Below are 13,045 nucleotides of genomic sequence, written 5' to 3'. Positions count from 1 at the left end.
TTAAAAAACATCATTACCTGGAATGGTGTTGCCAAGTTCAGAATGATGAGTGTGATCCTAGTTATACAAACGAGAACAAGCATTGGTGTTTACATGTAGGTGAATGTTCAGAAGATTTTATATGAACACAGCGAAAAACTGAGCATATCAAACAAGATTGATATGTAGATTGGAGGCAACTGAGATGTTAGTGCCCTCTAGATCTTTGCATGGTTGTACTTTATGCATTAAATGAAATAAGTTATACAACAACCAGACACTAAAGTCCCAAAAATTGTGGTTTTGAGGATATGCATAAGAACATTTATAGAAAAAAAATCTAGAATAGTTTATCTTAGGGAATTGTGGCACGTTCGATTTCTGACTTGTTACGTGTGAATTTTTTGTTTTTTACATGAACATGTTTTTTGTAACTAGAAAAATTAAAAGACAAGGAGACGGGCTTCCCTGGTGGCGCAGTGGTTAAGAATCCACCTGCCAATGCAGAGGACACGGGTTTAATCCCTGGTCCAGAACGATCCCACATGCCATGTAGCAGCTAAGCCCGTGCGCCACAACTACTGAAGCCCACATGCCTAGAGCCGGTGCTCTGCAACAAGACAAGCCACCGCAATGAGAAGCCTTCACACAGCAACGAAGAGTAGCCCCCACTCACCACAATTAGAGAAGGCCCATGCACGCAGCAGCGAAGACCCAATCCAGCCAATAAATAAGTTTTAAAAAAAAGGCAAGGAGAATAACTCCTTTCTTGTTCAGGAAGTTGCCTACAGCTAGGTGGGTCCCTAGCACATAGCTTCAATACTTGAAAGATACGGCAAACCCCAAATTTATTTCCTGCATTTTCTGTAAAGGGTCTGTATGAGAATTCCAGCTCTTACCTGCTATACTTTGCTCGTTAATAACTGTAATAGTGAGAGCTGGCATTTATCACATGGCTTTATTACCAGCACTACTTGAAGTGTTAGAGGAAATTGAAAAAACCATAGGTTAATAGTTTGAGGTAAGATGCAAAAATAAGTCAATAGACAACAAAGTCATTCAGTGTTTAGTATAAAAGAAAAACTAAAAGTAGAAGAAAATACATCTAATAGCAGAGGCAGTATAGATTCGAGTTGAAAGTATGAACTTGGTTTTCAGATGTAGGTGTATTTCTTGGCTTCGGTTCTTATTGGGTGCTTTTGAGCAGGCTTTGTGACCCCTCTCATTTGTTTCTCTTTGTAAAATGTGGATGATACTAATACCTGTGAGGGGTTGTTCTGGTTAAGTGAGAGGCATGTGAAGCATCCAGTAAGCCCTGAAGTTTAGCTCTTAGCAGGTGTGGGTGGAAGTCATTTTTGTTCATGCGGCAGGTGCTGTGGCTCTCGGCCCCCGCATGCATTTCCTGTTTCTTCTACAAGTGTTTAACTACTTCCACATGTGTTGGCTCACCCGCATCTATTCCTGTTCTCTCTGGAAGGTTCTAATAGAAGACTGTATTCCAGTACTGAAGAGGTACGCCAAAGAAGGGAGAGAGTTTGATTATGTGATTAATGATTTGACAGCTGTTCCAATCTCTACATCTCCAGAAGAAGGTAGATTTTATTTTGTTTTTTCTTTTTGGCCAAGATAATATTCATGGAAATGTTTTTCTTGGCGCCATGTGAGAATGAAAGATCTTAAGGGATTGTCTGGTGAAGTTCCTTCATTTATTAAAGGTAGTTAAACTGAGGCCAGCGGTGGAAAGATGGCTAGGTTTGGCTTTGGTCAAATCCTGCTTTGGCACTAAATGAGCAAAATTAACTTAGTTGTTTGAAACAAGCATGGCGTAAAATGACTCATAATCATACAATTGAAACATTAGCTTGTTGGATAATTTATTTACATACTGTGATTTTTTTAACCTGTGCTGGGACGATCTGGTGACCTTTCTAACCAACACCAGAGACAGTTCCCCTTCTCAGACCACACACTCGTAGTCACTGCTAGCTTAGGATATCAGTATTCACGTTTTTTCTATTACCTTGTCTTCCTGCTGAGTTTCCAGACTTGGGTCCCCGCCTGATGGCCCTTGCTGCCCCTCACCCTCGCAGTTTCTCTCTTGAGATGTGGCTGCTTTCCCCCTTACTTAAAGTTGTTGTCTGTCACATTTCAACCACTGCCTTTGTGTCAAATCTTTGTGGGTGCGGTGAGACCAGTGCTGTGTACCTGCACGTTTGCTTTTGATTGTGCTTGTGTATGCGTGTATGTGCACATACGTCCAAGACACAGAATACATGACAGTACCTTATCGTTCATGAATAAGCCCTCGAATGTTGGGTCTTAAGCTCGTGGCTATTTCTTTTTTTTCTTTTCTTTTTTCTTTTTGTATCATTGAACGTTAATGTGAATGTTTGACTTTAGATGTTGTTTCTGATGCATGTAAACCCATATTTATAAAACAAATTTTTTTTAACATCCAGATTCCACATGGGAGTTTCTCAGACTGATTCTTGACCTCTCAATGAAAGTATTGAAACAGGATGGGAAATATTTTACACAGGTATAGACTTACTTAACTGTTTTCTTACCAAATTCTCAATAAGAATTTTATGTCTTGTGCTTCACACAACCAAAATACTTAGACATTTGCATAAAGGCTAATGGTAGCACTAACTATTTGGTTACTTGCAAAATTAAGACTAAATAAAGTTAAAAGGGAGTGAATATAGTATGTAATGGCTATATGCTCTGACAATGTAGGGATAGTACAACTACTATAAAAATAATGGTGAGTGGGGGAGACTGGGACAAGTATATGCAAAAATCTTTTATGTATTTTCAGTAATCACGTTGGTGGTGATGGTATTAGTGTTGTTATTCTGAGGTTATATTTGTAATGTGGCATAAAGCAATTGAGCAATTATGCAGTATTTTAATTCCATCATACCCAGCATTCTCAATATGGAAGGAAGTAGTTGAAGATATAATATAGAAGTGGATAAATAAAGTCGTATTGTACTGAAGAAAAATTTGTCAAGCATAGACCAGTATAATTGGAACATGTTCTCAAGAAGTAAGTTTGTAAATAGCTGACCTGTCATTTTTAGGGAATTAATGAGTTTTGTTGTGTCCTGTTATCACAGCCTTCCAATTTATTAAACTTGGGCTTTGGCTGTAGTATGAGCTGCTGCCACCAGAGGGAGACACAGACTGATTTCCCCCCCCTCATCCTCTAAGCCGTCAACATATAAACTGCTTTGGCTGTAATATGAGCTGCTGCCACCAGATGGAGACACAGACTGTGGTTTTTTTTTTTTTCCTCCCCTCCTCTAACTCTAGGAGATTCTTAGTGGAAAAGGGAGGGTGGGGGTAGTTTTTTGCCAAAAGCCTGGGTTGATGGGTCTGGATCACCTGGTGCCCTCCTGAGTGGGACCCCAAAGTATCTCCTGTGTGAAAGGGTCCCTGGATTTGCCCCAGCCCCACCCTCTCCTGTAGCTGTGTTGGTGGCAGAGGCAGAGAAGATTAGAACATACAGCCCATTTCTGACTGGAGAGGAAAACTTGTCATCTGGCTTTGCAGAGAAGGTTCCACCTTATGTTCATAGTACATTATCTTTATCATATGCTAGGATATCACATTTAAAAGGGCAAAAAAATGTAAAATACTTGAATGAGCTTGTACTATAACATTAGTATTATTGAGAGTATTTGCTTTCCAGGCTGAAGTGATTCATTCATTATTCTAGTGCTGCTTTAGTCGTCTGTAATTTGTGGTAATTATGCTTTTCTTTTTAATGCAAAAAAATGTATAAAAATAAAAACTTGAAAAGGCAAAGAAAAAAAGCCATCAACATGATTTCATAAACTGTCTTGTCTGTAGTACGAGCTGCTGCCACCAGAGGGAGACACAGACTGATTTTTTTTCCCCCTCCTCATCTTCTGAGCCCAGGGGGTCCCCAACCCCCCTGGGATCTAATGCTTGATGATCTGAGGTGAAGCTGATGTAATAACAATAGAAATAAAGTGCACAATGGATGTAATGTGCTCAAATCATCCCAAAACCATCTCCCCCACCCCTGGTCTTTGGAATAATTGTCTTGCATGGAAATGGTCCCTGGTGCTGAAAAGGTTGGGGACCACTGCTCTAAGTCATCAACATACCATAAACTGCTGTGGCTGTAGTATGACCTGCTGCCACCAGAGGGAGACACAGACTGTGATTTCCACCCACCCCCATTTCCTGACCTTCTCCCCCCCCCCCCCCCCCCCCCCCCCGAACTACCGAACTAGGAGAGTCTTAGTGGAAAAGCCATCAACATAATTTCATAAACTGCTCTGGCTGTAGTAAGAGCTGCTGCCACCAGATAGAAACAAATTATATTTTCCTCATTTTCTAGGGGATTCTTAATTTTAAAAGAAGATTTGAAGTATTTCTTGATATATGAGATAAATATATATAACTTACTAAAGTCCTTAAACATTTTGAAAATGACAGCAAAAGCAGCTAATTGATGATTAGTCTTTTACTTCATACAAAAATCCCTTGATTCGTAAGCAGAAGATAAACATATTGTACTCTGGTCCCTGTAATTAATTCTTCAGCATTTTCGGGAGAATTTCACCTCCTCCCCAACTTTTTTAAAGCATTAGTATATTTAAATGTCAAGAACTACTAAAAAGGTCTTAACTTTATTCTCCCGAGGAAGCATTTTTAAGCAGACCCCAGACAGTTCATGGGATTTGAGATTCATAATGCCACAAACAACTTGGCAACTCTTGAGACACCTTGAATTAGTTTCCAGCCCATCCTGTTTTCTTCCTCCTCACCCTGCATGGAAGACCCCCACATGTGGCAATTAATCCTGGACCTCACACTTGGTGAACGTGTTGGCAAGCTTCAGATAACTGTCTACGAGTGGACTTTTTTTTTTTACCCCCGATGCTTAGGAATGATCTTTTAAAACACATTCTAGAATTGACTTTTTAAAAGCCAGGGGTCTGGAAACCATGGGCCAGATCTCACCTATGGCTTGTTTTTGCCGTTTTCCTAGCACACGGCCACACCCATTCATTACAGTACTTCTATGGCTGCTTTTGTTCTACAGCGGCAGCTTGGAGCACTTGCGGTGAAGACTGTATGATCTGCAAAGCATAAAGTATTTTCCGGCCCTTTACAGAAGTTTGCTGACTCCTGCTTTACAGGAACTCTACAATGAAACCTGCTCAAATCAAGTGGTCTTATTCTTGTCAAAGCAACCCAAATTCAGTGACTTGGGTTTTTCTTAAATGGATATTTCTCAAGCAGAGTATACATTGATAGGATTTGGTTCTTTTTATGTTTCTACAAATTGAAAGAAATCTCATGGCGCTTAAGTTGGGGAAGAACGTGAGGATCTTGGCATCTTTAATCAAAAGAGACTGAAAACAATTTGGATCTACTGCAAACCAGTCAGTTTGTAGTAGACAACAGATGTACTTAGAAAGAAAGCGTGACTGTTTTCTTCTGTTGCAAATATTTGCTTGGCAGACTGCTTTCTTGGGGAACGGCTTTCTCAGTATGGACACAACTAATAGAAATGTGTGCTTGACAGATCATCCCCGTCCATTCCTAAATACTAATGGTCCAGGCTTTGATAACCTGGCCTTTGCCAACCAACTTTTACTAAAAATCCTCTTAAATACTCAAGGCTGTGCTGGTTTCTAAGAATTGTCCGAAAGATATATTAGGATGTGCTTCCCACCCCGGCATGTATTATAGTTGGAAATGCACGGCGATCTCATTTTATGAAACCTGCTAATCCCACAGTATGTTGGGTGATTGAATGTGTCATGTGGACACGGGGGGCGTAGGCCTTTGAAGAAGCAGTAGTTGAGTCAAGAGCCGCAGTGTGGTTTGACTCAGTGTGTGCTGATATCATTGCCACAGTGTAATACTTTCTTCAGCTACTACGGAGTATGCTCAGGAGATGCCTTTAATTCACACCCAGCCCCCTTCTCTGCGCCTGTAGCTTAGAAATGGAGTAAGGCTAGCCCCCCTTATCTGCAGCTTCTGCATCTGTGGATTCAACTCATCTATGTTTGGTTGAATCCGTGGATGTGAAGGAATGACTGTACTATTCCACTTTACATGGTGGGGGGACTTAAACCTCAGCGGATTCGGTGTTGGTGGGGCTCCTGAAACAAATGCCCCTTGCATAACAAGGGTTGACTGTAATGGTGCTCCATTATTAAGAGGCAAAGGGTAACATAATCTCATAAGGTTTTGTCTCCCAGCTGTTTTCTGAAGATTGTACATCCTTCAGCTGTGTTTTCCCCTAAAGAGAACTGTGTCCTGAGTAGCTGTACACAAGTGACCAAATAAAGCAAAATATCTAAGGCTCCCAAAAAAAAAAGAAATGGAGTAAGGGACGAAGATGTTTGGCTTGTTAACCTGGTGACTGACAAAAGCTAAATGTTCCTGCTTAAAACTGCTTGCATCACCATGGCAAGTTTATGATGTCACTAGTGTCACTGTGGCTGGTTGAAGACAGCCTTGTCTGTGGGCCACAAAGCTGGGGAAGGCATCCTGGAATGTGTGGGACTAGGAGGCAGGTCCTGGGACTTGACCTCTCTCCCCTCCCCACCATTAAAAAAACTGTAGGTTATTTGAAGGTAGAAAAATATGTATGTGACATTCATGTTAGTTACGATACAAAGATATTAATCCTTTCACTACATTCCTCCCTAATCCCCTCCCACCTTCTGGAAGTAACCCATTTTTGGTGGGGGTTTTTTTTTCCGTTATTCTTGTGCTATTCTTTATAGATGTTTTACATACGTGTGATTTCCTAAATCATAATGTTTTTCTTGCTTTTGGACTAGATAAAAATGGTGTCATTAAGGAGGCATTCTTCTGACTTTTTTTTTTTTTTTTAGTTGCAGCATGTGAACTCTTAGTTGGGGCATGCATGTGAGATCTAGTTCCCTGACTGGGGCTCAAACTCAGGCCCCCTGCTTTGGGAGCGTGGAGCCTTAGGCACTGGACCAGAAGGGAAGTCCAGACCTTTTAATTTTTCAATTTATTTTTATTTTTATTTTTCAAATCTTTTATAAAGGCATGCAATCTGAGGGTTCATTTATGGCTACAGACCTTTTTATGTTACAGAAATCACACAAGCTGTTTAAAAGATACAAACAGTACTAAAATCTATAAAGTAAAAAAGCAAGTGTCATCCACAGCTAACATGGGGCAAAGAGAACCTTCTTTATTCTTTGCTAGTAGATTGTTACTGTGCATCCCCCATGTGTCTTAAGAAAGGAACAAGGTAGTTCCGTTTAAATATACAGGAAAGTGAAATGTATCACGTTACTTTTTTGGGGTAGGTATCTATTTGTGGGTTTTTTTTTCTTTTTTAAACTCCTTTTTGACAATTTTGGGGAAGAATAAATTGAAACTATCCTATTTCCTTACCACATTCTTTGTAAGGAGGTCTTCCCGTATGCCCTCCATAAAGTGAGAACATGGTGTCATTTTTAAGATGGCAAAGAAAACCTTAAACTGTGAACCTTGGTGGCATTTCCATCCTATAGCTTCCCCGGTAGTGAGGTGTTCTAAAAACAACTGGGCGGTGTTTTCTATTTGTGAATCTTAAATTACACGTGTGGTGTTTATATACTCTTATGGTGAACTTGATGTTGAAACCAAATTATATGCTGGCCAAGGGCACTTTGGCCAATTCCCACTGCAGGACCCTAGATGATGGGTTACTAGACAGGCTGGCACTGAAGGATGACAACATGCTGAGCGAATGCGTTAGGTTAAAACCGCCCAGGCCAGCTCTAGGAATAGTTCTGTCTACCCACTTACCCATGGCTGGCTCGTTCTTTGATTTCGGAAGCCATCTTCAGGAATGCTTATATCACAGGATGCTTTATTTGTGAATAATTTTCATCTTACATTGTGCTTGGCTATTTCGAGGCAAATTGATAGCAAAGTTCTTGTGAAGGAATGTGATCAGCATATATATTCAGTCGTCTTCCAAATGTTAAGAACTTGAGAGGTTAAAAGGAAATAGTTGGTATTAAATACCTATCTTGTTTTCTAAATCCATTATGAAAAGCCCTTGGGGGGAAATTGTGCTCAAATGATAAACGCTATCCCAGATCTACTGAATGAAAATCTGCATTTTAACAAGGCCCCCCGTGATTCAAATGCACATTAAAGATTGAGAATCATTGCTCTAGAATTAGGCAGGTACTGTATCCATTTAGCATTTCCTCTGTCTTGGCCAGCGTCTCTGATTCTCTTCACTTTTTTTTTTATGGTCACAGAGTGGCTGCCGCAGCTCCACCTAAGTTGCAGGCTGGAAGAAAGCAGAAGGAGCCAGGTCACTGTGTTTATCCTTGATTGTCCAGAATCAAATATCACTTATATGTGGAATCTAAAAAATAATACAAATGAATCTATATACAGAACAAAGAGACTCACAGACATAGAAAACAAACTTACAGTTACGAAAGGGGAAGGAGGAGGAGGAGGGATAAATTAGGAGTTTGGCATTAATAGATACAAACTACTACATATAAAATAAACAACAAGGACCTACTGAATAGCACAGGAAACTACTCAGTATCTTGTAATAACCTATAATGGAAAAGGATCTGAAAAGATGTATATGTATCTATATACATCTATCGAATCACTTTGTTGTACAGCTGGAACTAACAATATTGTATACTTCAACAATTAAAAAAAAGAACACATTGTCAAAAAAAAAAATCTTTCCCAGTAGACTTCCACAGTATTTCATTGACCACTCCTACCTGCTGGGAGACAAAAAAGGGGTGGCAAGAAGGAGAGAAAAATTAGAACAATGAAGTCAAGAGAAAACGTTTGATAAAGAGTAGAACTGGGGAATATCCTTCGTGTATATATCCTGAATAGAGTTTTGTTCTCTTATGCTTTAACTCACAGATTTGGGGGAAGGCACAGGAGTGTGACTATAGTTCTGTGTCATCTTAGACTCTTAAAAGGGTTGTAGTTTAAGCCATTCTGGAAATCAAGATGGTTATCTTTTTGATACTTCACTCTCAACACAGTGGTGACTATTGGGAAAACTTATTTTGAATGGGTCATGTGTATGAATCTTTGCTAATTACATGGTGTTGATACAAGGACTGTGTCACTAATGAGAAATTGGTCTCACTGCTTTCTGTTGCTTCATACTGGAATAATTTGAAATGGCTTGGTAAATGAGGTAGAAGGGTAATGAGCTAATGGATCTATAAATAGGACTCAGTGCAATTTGCAAAAGTACAGAAACCTTATCTTATTTTCAGAGATGAACTTTTATCTAAAGCTGGAATTGTTCTCATTTATTAGAGACCTTCAAATTAGGGGGACCCTCCGTAGGACTTAAGAATCCTATCGTTTGCTTTCCTCTCTTTGATTTAGGGGAACTGCGTCAATTTGACGGAAGCCCTGTCACTCTATGAAGAACAGCTGGGGCGCCTGTATTGTCCTGTGGAATTCTCGAAGGAGATCGTCTGTGTCCCTTCATACTTGGAATTATATCCTTTGACCACATCATTGTGTTGCCAAATCTGAACTCCCATGTAAATACCATGCCCGTTTAACATTTTAAAGAAACAGAACTCTTTCTGTAGTACGTATAAGGCCCTGGTTTTCAAACCTGGCTGCACATTGTAAAACCCTGGGAGCTTTAAAACAATACAGATTCCTGGGTCCCACCCTCAGGCGCTGGGGTGTGGCTTGACACAGCTTCCCAGGTGGCACCACTGGTTCTCACAGGCAGTCCCCAGACCTGTGGCATCACCTGGGAACTAGTTAGACAGGCAAATTCTCAAGTCCCGCCCCAGCCTGCTGACCAATCAGAAACACTGGAGGGTTGGGCCCCGTGACCTGCCTTGAGCAGCCTGCCAGGGGATTGATGTGCACTTTAAAGCTTCAGAAGCCCCAGTCTAGACGCCATCCCAGCTGGAGCAGGCTGACTGAAGAAGCTCATTGTCCTTTTATGTTAAAATTATTCTGCTTTAATGTTAGTTTCTACACTTCACTTGATTCTGATTTGCAGTAGAGAGATAGAGCTGAAAATAGTGCTGGCCATTGCAAAGTTAATGCTGATGTTCTCCATTAGTTCCAATTAGTCAAGTTAGTCCAGAGAAATAAGAAAAGAACCCGGAGAAAAGCCAAATGAAAGCATTGTCATTGGAAATTTATAGTGCACTTCTTCCTCCTAAAAATTAGACCAAAGCTTCCTTACTGGAGGTGGCAGGGTCCAGCTTCCTGTGAGAGCAGGTGTCATTGCTGTCCCGGGAGACCCTGTGACTGCTGCTGGCCTGCTAGCCTGAGCTCTGACCACGACAGCCCCCTGGGCAGGTGGGGCGGCCAGGTTCCTCGTGGCAGGTGGAGAGCTTTGACACCTCTCCCCTCTGAGCATGTTCGTCAGGGTTCCTCTTCAGAGCATTTGTTACAGTCAGGTCTTCGCTCATATGTTGAAAGACTTTAGAAAGCAGTTGATAACATCTGGAAAAAAGGGTTCCACCCTCTGGCTCCCCTGTGGTTCCTCTTCCTCTCCATCCTTCCACCTTTTCTCCCCTTCTCTTCTTAGCTCCCTCTCCTTCTCCCACCTCCCCCTCTTTCTCTCTTCCTCCCACCCCCACCCCACCTCTCACCTCCCTCTTTCTTTTTTTTAATTTTTTAAATTTATTTATTATTTTGGGGGGGTACACCAAGGTCAATCATCTGTATTTATACACATATCCCCGTATTCCCTCCCTTCCTTGACTCCCCCTCCCTCGAGTCCCCCCCACCCTCCCCGCCCCAGTCCTCTAAGGCATCTTCCATCCTCGAGTTGGACTCCCTTTGTTATTCAACAACTTCCCACTGGCTATCTATTTTACAGTTGGTAGTATATACATGTCTATGCTACTCTCTCGCTTCGTCTCAGCTTCCCCTTCACCCCCCGCCCCCTCCCAAACCTCGAGTTCTCCAGTCCATTCTCTGCACCTGCGTCCTTGTGCTTGTCACTGAGTTCATCAGTACCATTTTTAGATTCCGTATATGTGAGTTAGCATACAATATTTGTCCTTCTCTTTCTGACTTACTTCACTCTGTATGACAGACTCTGGGTCTGTCCACCTCATGACATATAGCTCCATCTCATCTCACCTCCCTCTTTCTTGTCTTTGTCTCTTCCTCCTCCCCACTCTTCCTTCTCATATTAATTCCCTAAAACATTTTAGACTCCTTGGAAGCAGACGTGTTAACCTTTTCTCTGCTTACCTGCCACCACCCCCACCCCCGACATCACAGGTGGTGGGCATCCTGGCTGCTAAGTGTCCTTGTTGAAGAGGCCTTCATTCTCATTACCACAGTGCTGTAAGCTCTGAAGCTTCCATCCATCTTCCAATTTGTAGGCCTGGTCTTCCTTGAATTACCTGCTCTTATTCCTTGACTCCTTGTCCAGGTGGGTATTTTACACTGTTTGGAAGAAAGCTAAACCTTGAAAATCAATTTCCCCTAATCATGTGTGCTGCAAATAGCCTTCCTGACCTTCATATGCTGTACATGACATCGGAAGGAGTCAGGCAATTGGTTGTGAATTCCTTCAAGTTTCCTTTTTTTTTTTAAATTATTTTTAATTTAAAAATCAAATGGAAAATGTATATTTTGGTGAGCTAGGGTGTTATTTTTTTGAAAGTCAGCTGAAGGATGATTAGACAGCACAGTGAAGGCTGCTAAATGCACTGAACCCCTAGAATGTGATTTTTGTTTTTTTCTTTGTGGGCTTTTTTTTTGTTTTTGTTTTGGTAGACTTTGAATTTGATTGTTTGAAGAAATGAACATCATTGTTTTCTTCCAGAGGGAAGTTCTTGATGGAGTTTCTTTCCCCCCAAAATTGACATAGATATTAAAATTTGGTGCTTATAAGGAAAGACTTTAAAAAATGAATAGCAATGCTTCAATTAAAATTACAAATGAGAAATTTCATGTGTCTGTTGTTTTATTTCAGCCAGGTCCCCTCTTTCTCACTTTTGATCTCACAGAACAAAGGTGTCTCCTTGGTCTTTTTTTAGTTATGTTATATCACTCGGTGCCATTTATCTCTTTATAATAGGATGGCCTTAGGGCCTTTTTTGAACAGTAGTAATGACTTCATTTACCACCATGGTAAATGATACACAACCTATTACGTTCACCAGTGCTTCATTATAAAACTGACCCGAGGATAGGAAAAGATTTGGCCTTACTGTCAAGTTGAAAGTCAAAAGCTTATTTCTATTCCAACTCTTATCGGTGTATTAGATGTGAAAATAAAGATTGCTTTGGATTACTGCTGTGAAATTTTCTGAGCGTTTTTGATACACAGATAGATGGTAGTTTGTGGAGAGGCCCACAGCCGCAAGAGCAACTTAAACTCACCTAAGGAAGTACGTGTAACAGCTTGGTAGTATATTTGTGGGTAACAATCCACATCAAAGGTAAGGTTATATTGACTTGGCTTGTTAGACATCACTGGGTTATCCTGTTGTTTTTTTTAAAAGGTTTATGCTTTATCAATGGGATGAGTTCATTTATGATGAATTTTCAGTAAGCAAAGCATTAAAAATGAAATATCCAGTGTCTATTTTGAGACAGAATTAGTGTCAACCCAGAACATTCTTCCTCCTGAGATAGGTTCATGGTATGAAACAGATATTCTTTAAAAATGAATATATGTCCACTTTTTCTTTTTTGTTGGATTGGCATGGGAGAAAAAAATAAAAGGAGTTAGGCTCATGTGGGAACTGGATTGGCTTTCAGCAAATATGTTTCGTGTGATAGAGGTTAAAAACGAGATTGGTAGATAGACACTAAGAATCCTACTCACCCCCCAACTCTTATATCATGCTTTTCAAAGTCTCTGTATACTGTGTAAGATTAAAAATGATGGTACTGTTACTTTTACAACACAGTGTGGGGTAAATAACCCCCTCCCCCCATTTAACAAAAGAAAGCAAGTGTATCTGCTGTCTGGATGTGGTATTGTTAATATGTGGCATAACTTTATATTTGAAGACTAGCTTGAGGCTGACACTAAATCTGC

General features: G+C 40.6%; 1 protein-coding gene across 1 annotated transcript in view; it reads left to right on the top strand.

The window, feature by feature from the left end:
* SMS (spermine synthase) overlaps positions 1 to 11,372 on the top strand; it is a 52,119-nt gene extending 40,747 nt beyond the window's left edge. Inside the window, exons 8-10 of the mRNA XM_057719276.1 lie at positions 1,457 to 1,571; positions 2,439 to 2,518; positions 9,391 to 11,372. Coding sequence (XP_057575259.1) covers positions 1,457 to 1,571; positions 2,439 to 2,518; positions 9,391 to 9,543 — 348 coding nt within the window. The 3' untranslated portion in view covers positions 9,544 to 11,372. The remainder of the gene's footprint in view (positions 1 to 1,456; positions 1,572 to 2,438; positions 2,519 to 9,390) is intronic.
* Positions 11,373 to 13,045: the final 1,673 nt, after the last annotated feature.

This window comes from Hippopotamus amphibius, chromosome X, assembly GCF_030028045.1.
Source record: "Hippopotamus amphibius kiboko isolate mHipAmp2 chromosome X, mHipAmp2.hap2, whole genome shotgun sequence".
Classification (NCBI taxonomy): domain Eukaryota; kingdom Metazoa; phylum Chordata; class Mammalia; order Artiodactyla; family Hippopotamidae; genus Hippopotamus; species Hippopotamus amphibius.
This window is presented reverse-complemented; position numbering and strand designations above follow the sequence as displayed.